General features: G+C 33.2%; 1 protein-coding gene across 1 annotated transcript; it reads left to right on the plus strand.

Moving 5' to 3' along the window:
* The first annotated feature begins 784 nt into the window (after window positions 1–784).
* LOC146915569 (uncharacterized) lies at window positions 785–3,927 on the plus strand. Its single transcript, XM_085717970.1, has 3 exons — window positions 785–968; window positions 2,402–2,728; window positions 3,495–3,927. Exons 1-3 carry the CDS (start codon window positions 893–895, stop codon window positions 3,686–3,688), a joined length of 597 nt encoding a protein of 198 aa, XP_085574096.1. The 5' UTR covers window positions 785–892; the 3' UTR covers window positions 3,689–3,927.
* Window positions 3,928–12,386: the final 8,459 nt, after the last annotated feature.

Below are 12,386 nucleotides of genomic sequence, written 5' to 3' on the forward strand. Positions count from 1 at the left end.
TTTGTCATTTAATCCATCTATAAAAAAATTATGCGAGGACATTAGTTGAATTAATTTATAGTAAATGCAAAGTTAATTACTAATTTTCTTGCATTGTGTTAGAGATGTCAATTTTAAAGACTCGTTTTATTTTTATCTGTCTCTAATTTCTACCGTATTTCAACTTTTTTCGATATGAAAGTAAGGTAGGTAAAGAGTGCGTTTGTTTCAGCTTTAAAAAAAAAATAGATTTTATGTTAAAAGAATATTTTTTTTTAGAGATTTTAAAAAAAAATCTGAAGTTATTTTTGTTTGCCTACTACTCATAAAAATCCATTTTAAAAAAAAAAAAGAGTTTTAACTTGGACATGTGTTACCTCCTTGTTGTTGAAAAAAATAGATTTTGAAAAAAAGCTAATCCTAATAGCTTTTCATTTTAGGGTCAAAATAGTTTTTTTTTAATAAAATGATTTTTCTAAAAATCCTAAACAAACATGATTCGTGTTTTGATCTTGAATTATTGCATTGCAATTGTTAACAGTAATCGCGCCATGTACATTGAGAGATTAAGATTTGATATATTTGAGAAAAAAATATTAAAAGGAAAATTAATCTAATGCAATTTTTTTTGCTTTTATAATCGAGTCTAAATGTTGTAGTACCATTATTTTTTTCTACCCTATTTTATGACTTCATTGAAAACTCAACTAACTAATAAATATTATTCCTTTACTCTTTTGAAAACGTGTCAAAAGTTCCTCTCTAGAAAATCACTATAAATACACTCGGTAACTAAAGCTAATGCATCCCAACAATATTATTCCTCCTATTACCATAAAGTTGGCATAGTCAATTATACCAAACTCCCAAGGTGTTTAGGCCATTCCCAACGACACCTTCTTGTGCTTGAGCTATGGCCCTTAACATTAGCATGAGAAATTTGGTAATAGTTGCCTTTGTATTTTTTGTTGCAGTGGAAGGAACTCTGGGTAAGTGATCTCTCAAAACCCATCATGATCTTAAACTTCATTTCTTAAGTTTATAAATTCATATTTCATAAAATAAGATAATTTTAGCCATTCATGTTAACCTAAATTAGTTAAGTTTTTTTGAACAAGTTAATTAGTTTAGTTATAATCAATTGTGCGATTGACATACAAGTTGTTAGACTTTCTGTATGAAATTCTACTCTTGCTATGAAATTTCGTCCTATCTTACATGGAGGTGTGTGTCTCTAATTTAAATACTTTCATATTAAAAAAAATGAATTCAATTTTAGTGAAGTTTTGAATTTAAATGCTGGAAATAGAAAATTGTAAAACAGAGTAAGAGTTTTGAATTTTTATAGTTTTGATGGTGATTTTTACCTTATTTGACTTGAATTAATTCATAGAAGTTGAGAATGACTTCTAGATAACTAAACTAGATAGTTTTGATGGTGATTTTCACCTTATTTTGATAGTTTTGATGGTGATTTTCACCTTATTTGATGGTGATTTTCACCTTATTTGACTTGAATTAATTCATAGAAGTTGATAATGACTTCTAGATAACTAAACTTGGTCTCTATAAATATGTCAACTTTTCGCTTTAGTCACTCTAAAATTTTTCTTCAACTTTTAGTCCTTTAAAAGTTTTCAATCTTCACTTTTGCTCCCTCTTTTAAAGTAAAATCATATGTAGAATTCATATTTTTGAATGAAATCATGCAGAAAAATTAATAATATTATAAGAATCTCTCCAAAAAAAAAATAGAATTTTTTAACAAAATATAAATTTAATATGAATTTTTATATTTTTTAAGGTTAAAAATTCATATTTAATTTGTGTTATGTTAAAAAATTATAAATTTTTTTGGGATTTTTTTCTTACAATATTCTTCACATTTCATTTAAAAATACAAAAATTAACTTAATAATAGGGAGCAAAAGTAGTGATTGAAAATTTTATAGGGACTAAAAGTTGAAGGAAAATTTTAGAGGGACTAAAACGAAAATTTGGTATATTTATAGGGATCAAAAGCATATTTAAACCTTTCTTTTAATGGTTGATAGAAAAATTGAATTAGCAAGGCATAAAATCTGTCTCTAATTCTCTCATTAAGTTTAGTGGAAAAGTCAAATATGAATTTATATTTTCATCTTAAATTTTTGGTGTTAATTACCCCATCCGATCACATTTATAAGCAAATTTTGTTTTTTTCATGCTCACTGAACAACTTATGTATCTGGACTATAATATAGTGTATATACATCAGTTATTCTTAGTATAACTGAAAAAGCAAATTTTTTTATAAATGTGACTGAGGAAGTTTTATTTTCTTCGTGTATATATCTGAAGATAAAGAAAAAAAAATCAATATTTCTAAAATAATTGTTTTGTTCATATAGATCTCTAATATGTGGTGAAATTAATATTGCAGGAGGCATAGAATGTGAGAATTTGAACCAAGACACATGCGCATTTGCAGTGTCATCTGCAGGAAAACGTTGTGTGCTTGAGAAGCATGTAAAGAGAAATGGTGAAGAAAAATATACATGTAGAACATCAGAGATTGAAGCTGATAAATTAAAGGACCATATTGAAAGTGACCAATGCATTAAGTCTTGTGGTTTGGACAGAAAATCCTTTGGAATATCATCTGATTCTCTTCTTGAATCTAGTTTCACAAAAAACCTTTGTTCTCCTCGGTGTTACAAAAGTTGTCCCAACATTGTTGATCTCTACTTCAACCTTGCTGCTGGTGAAGGTACACATATATTGAACAATATTAATAAGAGTTTTCATTTTATACATTTGTAAAATTAATTTGTTGTATATATAACATTGTAATCAAAATTCCGACTTAAATCATAAAATTCATAATTTTGCAACTTTATTCACTTTCAATGACTCAAATTCATAGTAGAATCCCAAAACAAGCAAAATCCTAGTTAAATCGCATCAAAATCGTGAAATCCATACAAAATCGTAGAATTTTAAAGGATTTTGAAGGATTTTGTCCATTTTTTTAGTCATTTATGTACAAGTATTTTGTGGACTTTAAACTGGGTCATTTATGACAATATACAAATTCTAACATATATTTAACATTATTTTTGTTTTGAGTCATTTATGTACATGTATTTTGTGGACTTTAAACTGAGTCATTTATGACTTTATACGATTTATAACATATATTTAGCATTTTTGATTCGGTAAAATCCATCGATTTTGATTGCGATTTTACGATTTTCAATATCGATTTTACAAAAGTAATTGAGTAAAATCATTCGATTTTGATTGCGATTTTATGAATTTCGATTTTGCTCCTCCCTTCCGACGGGAAGCAAAATCTCGATTTTAACAACCTTGGTATATACCATCATTATCTTCATGAATTATAATTTTACATATTTTAATTGTTAAATAAGATCAAAGCCTTTATATTAATTTGAATCAAATGATGCTTAAATTTCTCAATCTTGATTTGCATTACAAAAAAACATATTGAATTTTCTTTTAATTATGTATAGGTGTGTTTCTTCCAAAGTTGTGTGAGGCTCAAGGTGCTAATGCTCGTCGAGAAATGGCTGAGATCAAAAGCTCTGGAATTGTTGCACCAGGACCATTGCATTCTGGAAAGTTCATAGCTACATCTCCAGAATCCTCTGAAGCCATGAAACTCACAGTTGAACCTCCAGTTGCACCAACAATCCCACCATTCTAAGTAGGAGAGCTTTTGCAAAACAAAGAAATAAATTATGATAAATATATTTAATGTTTATTGAGTTATATTATGTCCAGTTTATTTATAATAAGGAAGTTGATCACAAATAATATATAGGGTTTTGGAATGTATTAGTAATATATTTTGTTGTCCACTCAAAATAATGTGTGTAACTGTTGTATGAGAGGATTTAAATAAATGAATAATTGAAGTGCAATAGCAACTTCAATTTTATATAATTGTTATGATGTTGAACCAACCATTTTATTTCTTTGCCTGCCAAGAAATTCTTTCAAATTAATGAACGTTATTGATCAACTAAATCATGGATCCGTCACATAAAGCTATTTATAATTGAGTTTTTTTTTTTTTTTTTTTAAGAAACTAGAAATTTATTCAAGAAATAAAAGGAGGAAAAAAAAAAACTGGAGAAACGTAAACATAACTCTGTAAAACATTAAAACAAAAAAGAAAAAAAAATACAAAGAAATATAAAAACATCTTCAAATTACAAAAGATTTCTACCTGTATATTCTCGAGTATAGTATTTCTCTGTCACTGTATCACTTTAAGAACCAACAATGTACATAATAGGAAATTTGTTACTCTAGCTGACTTCATTCATTTGGATATCTTTCGATACATTGTTAAAATCAGGGATCTCGTGGTTACTTACCTCACTTAGCCCTTTATAATTCTTCTTTACATCGTTTACAATATCACCATCTGTCGCGGCGCAAAAAAAATAAATGGTCACAAGTGTAAACCCTCGAAACGATAACAGAGTCGCCACCGAATATTATTTATCCCAAAAGGAAGGAAAATATTGATAAAACCTTGGGTGAACATGGTTTGTGAACCATGAGATGGGTTCGGAAGTTGGTTATGAGAGAGGAAGGTGTTAGCACCCCTCGCATCCGTTGTACTCAACGGAAACCATTTAGGGAGAAGGTTCGCTTACTCTCACAGGTTTAAGTTATCTGTCTATGTGCTGGTTTCTCACTTCTACATTATTAAGACAAGAAAAAGATTTTTTATTTATTTGGGGTGCTTGACGAGATGTTGCGATCGTGCTCCTACGTATTCCTGTGTGCAATGAGAAACTCAAAACTTTGTAGTTCTTTGTAAAAAAAGATTTTTGGGTTGGTTATTTTCAGCGAATAATGCTTATGTCGCATTCCGCAGATGCAACAATGCTTGTATGCTCGCATTAGAAGGCTTAGGCATGTGTATGTGTCAGAGGAATGAATAAAACAATATCTGGTTAGAGAAAACAAGTTATTAACGAATAACGTTTATATCACATTCCACCGATACAACAAAAGCTTGTGTGCTCGCATTAGGAGACTTAATCTTTGCATGTGTTCGAGGCATGGATAAAAAATTATCCATTTTTCCTTAAAAAAGAAATTTAAGTGTGTTGGATTGATTTTAATTTTTTTTGAATGAGGATGATCCCAAGTCACGAGCCATACGTCAGGGTTATGAACCATCCGGGATGTGAAAAGCCATACGTCAGATCAACCCTTTTTCATTCTCCTTATTATGAAAATATCTTAAATTAATAGTGAGGATAATCCCAAGATCACGAGTCATGCGTCAGGGGCAAGAATTATCCGGGTGTGAAAAGTCATTTGTCAGATCAAACCTTTTTCACTATGTTTATTATAAAAGTATCATTTGTGTTTAACCAGACAGTCCAAAAATGAGAAGAAAAGTGAAGGGGTAGAAGATAAGTGAATGCAATATGAATATGAAAATGAATGAATGAATGAATGAGAATGCGGTAAATACACAAGTAAGTAAATATACATGCAAGACTTGGAATAAATAAATAAATGAACAAATAAACCATGTGTGAATGGAGCAAATGAATAAATAAATAGATGAGCATTGAAGAATAATAAAATAATTAAAATAAGGCTAAACAACACTTTTCAACCCCTAAGTTTCAAAAAGTTGCGATTTTGGCCCCCTATTCAAAAAAATGACAATTTTGGCCCCTTTCGTCTCAAAAAGATGGTGTGTCACTTGCCGGAGCGGGTTATGAGGTAGTACTGACATGTTCAGACCGTTCCCCGACCTCCTACTACGGTTATGCCTCTTACCCCAACAGATGTGGTTGCTGTCGTCTTGGAGTTTGCTCTGCATATCGTTCCCCAGCAGCAGAGGGGTGCTCCGGTCCTAGACGACGAGCCTTGGAAGCATTCAGAGAGGTACATTAGGTGGTTCTACCGTGTATACCATTCTCTGATCGTCAACCCTGCTCCAGAGCCTGACAACGTCATGCCGAGACCTGTCTACCAGGATATTATTGTTGACCAGGAGTGGGCCAGACATCCTCCCGATCCATTGCAGGTCATCAGCAGCATGAGAGCCAGAATGGAGAATGCGATGTAGGTTCCAGAGGTGGTTTCAAATCCACTCTTCTTCGGCATTTTGGAGGGCCTTCGGACCGATTATAGCTTGTTTGACCATCAGCAGGTTCCGAGGAGGAGGTCTAGGAGTCATAGTCCACATGAGCAGCAGTAGTGTCTTGTTTTTATGACTTTTTTTTGCTATTTGTATTTTTTTTCTTGACATTTTGGTTGTATGATATTTACATTTGCGCGGTTGTGCCTCTTAATGACTTTTGAGTTAATTTTTGTTTAAATTGCGTTTCTAAATCATTATTGAATGAATGCATGTTCTCTAAATTATGAGTTTTGGTTGAATCAATGAATGGTTGTACCTAAATTATTATTGAATGAATGCATGTTCTCTAAACAGGGAATGAAGGAACAAGGCAGTAGCTATTGCCACTGCCACTGCCACTGCCATTGCCAGTCAGGTCTGGTGCGTTCATAGCACCAGCACCAGCGTGAGTTAACTCACGCTAGTGTTAAAACTAGGTGACTTAACTCACACTACTCATTGTCTGTTTTGGTGCATGCTTTGAACCAGTGTTAACACTAGCGTGACTTAACTCATGCTACCTTACTTAAGTCATGTAGCATTTTGTACTAGCGTAGGTTAAGTCACGCTACGTTACTTAAGTCACGTAGCATTTGGTACTAGCGTAGGTTAAGTCACATAAGGGTAAAAAGGGTATTTACTTTGGGAATGAGCAAAACTGTTTGGATAAAGAGTAGATTTCATAAAATAAAGGCTTAATAGTAGTTTTTTCCCCGAACTTTCACGAAGTTGCGATTTTGGCCCCCTAAGAAAAAAAACAACAAAATCGCCCCCAAAGTTTTGCAACTGTAGCAGTTTTGGCCCCATAAGGCTAATTTTTGGTAAAAAAAATAACACATGGCACCTCACTTACGGTGCCACGTCAGCGTAGACCGAGTCAAAATTGGCCTTGGGGGCCAAAAGTGCCACAGATGCAAAACTTAGGGGGCGATTTTGTAGTTTTTTTTCGTAGGGGGCCAAAACTGCTATTAAGCCTAAAATAAATCAACAATAAAGAATTGGGGCCTGCGAAAGAAAGTCAACTTCTTCTTCCTCTATAGCTCATGCGGCCAACACACACCATTGACAACTTCACTCAAAAACACAAATCGACCACAAAACTCACGAATAAATATACCATCTTGCTAGATTTTTCGCACTAATAATGAATGTATGCTTTGATTTCGAGATAGAAGTTTGTACAGAGAAAAACGTAAACAACAACTTCGAACCAAAAAAACAATCAAAAACCCAAAAACAACGATTTAAGCAAATCTAATCAATGGAAAACCTTCATAACACTTCCATTAACGCAAATATACCGAGATCCACCTTGTTTGAGCCCCGAATTGGTCTAACCAATTCCAACTTTTGGCAAGTGAAGCAGTCTGTCAAACTCGCCATGGCGAGTAAATGGTGGCCATGGCGAGTTGCTCAGTACAGCAACTCATGATTTTGTCGTTTTAGGGTTTTGGGGTCGATCCGGACCATTCCAAACTGATTCTTTTGATGTAATTAAATGTAATTAAGCTTTTTAAACATCTGTAAACATCAATTGAATTGATTTGAAAGTGGTTTGATAAATCATACTTCAAACTTTTGAACAACGTGAAGAACATTGATTTTTCCGAAACTTGTTTTGCTTAAGGAAAAGGGGTGGGGTTAAGGTTGCATACTGATTTTATGAATTTTCAAAAAAGTTTGTGATTGATTTCAATGAGTTTTAACTTGTGTTGCTTTGAAAATGGCATTCTTTTGGAAAAACGATATAGAGAGACGAACTTTGTGATTTTTATGATTTCATCGTTTTTAGCCGGTGAAACGCACATCTATACTCAACTGAACTCATATGTGATTTAAGAGTATACATAGTTGAGGCATTAGAGCTTGTTTTCTTAGTTTGATTGTGTTGCTTCAATTATTTTAAAGTTGTGAAACGATAGACAAACTTTGTCGAAAATGATCTTTAAAACCGAACAACTTGCAAATCTTTTGTGAATAGGTTGATATAATTATATGAAGATGTGTGAATGATTGATAGGTGTTAAATATGATGTTTATCATAGTATGGTGTATTTTTTCCTTTGCTTGAATTGTGAGAAATTGTATGAGTTGTTGAATTGTAATGATGTAGTTGATGTCGATTGATGCATATATGGTAAATAATGGTGATGATGTTGGTGAATGTGTTGTTGAATATATGTATGGTGTGTCATATGTTCATGCATCATGAGTCTTAGGATGTTTACATCCAGTGGAGGTGGCTTTGGATATTTATATCTAGTGGAGTGATTTGAATACTTTGTATTCAATGGTTATATGATGTTTTTGTTGCATCATGGGGTGACGACTGTTGTTGGTGATGGTTCCATCTCCATATAGGAGTCGTGTCTAGGCGTATAATATGTTTGTGCATGAGTCCTAATTTCCTATGTGTTTGGTGATTTTGATGTGATTGAATAATTGTATAAAGGTGATGTTGTGAACTTGTTTGTATTGATGAACAATGTGAAGTCGAATTATCTCTTGTCTAATTACTTGAAACTTAATTCAATGGATATCTTTTCAATTGCTTATGTTTGATTATGATTGGTGTGAAGCAAACCCCCAGTGGCCAGTGGTTGACCGCCTATCTTTTAGCTAGCTTGGTGAGTTGCTTGAGGATAGCGGGAGCTTCCTTGGTTTTTCTGTTTAAAGTCTTAGATTAGGCTATGATTAGGATATCTGTCTTTATGTTATCCTGGATTGATTATGTTGTTGAGATTTTAACCATATGTCGGGATTTGGAGATTTTATAAGTTGACGTATGTTTGAGTTATGACATGTATATTTTGGAGATGTATGTTTTATATCCGCTGCGAATTTTGCGGAATTTTTATTATGCATGTTTTGAGATATTTTGGGGAACGTAATGTCTATTTCTTGAATAAATGTATTATTCGCGTGTTTTATCGCTTTAATAGAAGTAGAGCGTTGCACTTCACCCTTTGGTCGGGCATGAATAGAGGTGGAACTTCAACTGGCGTAGGTACATACCCTGGTGGGGTATATCCATGAGGTAAACCATATGGTGGCCATTCCACGTTGACTGTTGAGGACCCCATTGGTTGAACCACAACCACAGGTGTGGGCATATCCGTCACGACCGACAGTGCTGGCTGATTCAAGTTAGCCAACAATTCCAAAACTTGATCTAATTTGCTAGCCAACTGGGCTACCTCCCCCTTTAGGGAATCATCTTGCTCTTGCCAGTTTTCCATGACGAACCTTGAAACACTTCATGTCCAGTAACTGCGTTGGGAGTATGACTGTTGATGTAAACAGATGAAAATGAGATGATAATTTTTTTATGAATGCAAAAAAAAAAGTTATGCTTTATTTTGTTTTTTTTAGGAAAATATGGACATACAGTTGTTATAAGCTGTCATACCCCAATTTTGGACCAGTTAGTTGTTTTAGTCGTATTTTAAAATGGCTCGAACTCTTTTTCGCTTTAACCATTTAAAGTCTTTTAGTCGTCATTTAAAATCTTAAAGCTTTTTATTTTACAGTTTGAAGTGAATAATCATTTTGGTCAAGTTTTTGAGTAAGTTAAATCACTGTATTTGTCTTTTTAGGCATTTTAAATTCTCTCCTTTTACGCGCTCTTTTTTTTAACATTTAGTGTCTTGTTATTTTATTTCCTCTTAAAGCTTTTAATTAAATTCCCTTTTGTCCGTATTTTTCAACCGCTTTAAAAGAGTCTTGTTCGCATTTTGAAACACCGCGTTATTTTATCCGTTTCAGTCAAATTTTTGGCAGAGAGGTATTTTAAAATACCTCAAGGGACATTTTGTTCTCATTATTTTTTATTATTTTATTAGCCGTATTAATTATTTTCAGTATTTATTTTATCCTCTACTTTAGCATTTATCTTATTTTCTATTATCATTTTCATTAAAAGAGGTGCCACGTTTCTTTCTTTTCTACCAAGCTTCTATTTAATTTGTTTTTAGGTCCTTAGTCCATAGAATCTAGTCCATGTGTCCTTTGTTTATTGGTCCTCTTTTCAAAACTTTTTGTTCAAGTCACAAGTGTCTTGCTGGCCAAGTAACATAGGTCCCTTTGAGAGGGTATTTTTGTCCAATCCAGTCACTAGTCTTAACCTAGTTTTTTGCTATAAGTAGTGGTGCCAATCATTGGCAAAAGGGGGGCTGCACTGAATTTCTCACAAACACATCTGAAAGCGGCAGCATGAGTTTTTTGCATCAAAATCATTCTTCTTTCCAAATTTCCTCAAGAACATCAACACTTTTTTCCAGATTCATAAACACTTTCAAGCATGAATAGGTTTTCGTTTCAATTCAAATATCCATACCACAGCACGTTTTCGAATTCTTCAAACAACCAAAACAACACCATCATCTAAATCAACAAACAACAACCATTTCACTAAACCACCATCACATAAAATCGAAAATCCAAATCTCAACTAACACAATATTATAATAATTTCAACAGAACCATTCACCTCATAACCAAACAACTTTAATCAGACAAGCACAAAAACTCAATCACCAAACTGAATCATTCGTTTCCTCCACCGTAGAGAAGTAGCTGCGCCATTTTCGTCATCACGTCATCTTCCATTTTCGAGCAACGTTCAGACCAAGACGTGTTGAATCGAAGAAGAAGAGTACGAGCAATTCTCAGTGAGAAGAAGCAATCTCGACCACAAGCCATACAGATCGTGAGTCAAACTTGTCGCCGTACAACACTCACAAACAGAAGCGTAAAACAAAGAAGAAGAAGGTTCAGAATCAATCGCAACGAAGAAGCCGAGACGGGAGGGAGGAGCTCGCGAAAATGTGAAATAGAGAAGGATAAGAGTGTGTCGAATTGAACCAGCAGAGAAAAGAAGGTACTCTTTCGCATCCTTTTTGTCTAGATCTGGAATTTTATGCTTTGATTTTGAAATTTCTGAGTTAAGATTTGAAACGAGGACGAAAAAGGATGTGCGAATATGTAATTGTTTTTTGAAAAAGGAGCGTTTTAAAAACTCCGGCACGGTGGCGCACCACCGGCCACCGTGCCGGAATGTTAAATCTCGCCGGAGAAGATGATGATGGGCGGCGTTGTTTGTTTCAGTAGAGAGGAATGAGAGCGAAATTTTTTTAAGAGAAAGGGAGTTTGTGTTTTATGTTTTTTTTGTTACTAATTTTCAGTTATATACCCTTTTTAATTGCTTTAAATTCTGTGCGTGTTTCCTCACTCTGTTACCATGCTCGCTTGTATCTGTTCCTTTTAATTTTAATCTAGAGGCTATGATACAACTTCTCTAGGATCAGATCTGAGCCATCTAATTCATCTGATGGTTCATATCTGATCTGGATTTGAGCCAAATTATTCTGTTCTGTTTAACTTTCTCTATACTTTTACCGGCTGCACCCCCTTTTCACTACTGTACCCCCTCTGTTTGCTTTGAAAGGTCTTTTTACATATTAATGTTTGGTCGTGGTTTCATGCAATTTTAACTCAATTTATTTTTTTATATCATGCATTGTTACTATATAGTTGTTAAATTTCAATCATGCCTTCATGCATTTTTTTGTTCAAATTATTTTCATGTCATGCATTGTCTTTATTACATGGTTTGTTTATCGATTTAATCTTCATCGTATGCGTTATAGCTTATGTAGGCTTTTAAAAAAATCATTGCATGCATATTTGATTTAAACTTGCTTTATTTAACATACATGCTTATTTTGTCGCATTTGGTATTCTTATTCTGTTATTAGTACTTTGGGTATTTTATTTGGTTTAAATTTCATAATATTAGTGTGTATTCTAGGTAATTGATGTAATTTACTTTTCGCATTTTTTATTTCTTGCCTTAGAATGGATCTAGGAAGGGAATGTAATAGCGTAGTAATTGCACACACCGACACTTGCACCGACACCATATCACTTTATTTATCGCTTTACACTCGCTTTATTTTTACACGTCGTTACGCTAGCTTACCGTTAGTTTAGAAAATCTCTTTTTACCTCAAAAAAAAAATCAAATAAGCAAAAAGTCAAAAATATTTTCTTAATAAACCTTGGATCCAAATCCAAGTTGATTTTTCCTTTTGTCTTTTCTTAATCAAATTCCTAACGAATCTTAAATAAGCTTAGACTAAATTTCATAAATAAAATGAAACAACCTCACTTCCATTTTATTCTTCTATACCTTGAGGTCTCGCAACCCTTCTTAAAACCATTTTCAAAATTATTTAAAATCAAC

The sequence above is a fragment of the Medicago sativa genome, chromosome 6, assembly GCF_051527215.1.
Source record: "Medicago sativa cultivar Bolivia chromosome 6, Bolivia_mono, whole genome shotgun sequence".
Taxonomy (NCBI): domain Eukaryota; kingdom Viridiplantae; phylum Streptophyta; class Magnoliopsida; order Fabales; family Fabaceae; genus Medicago; species Medicago sativa.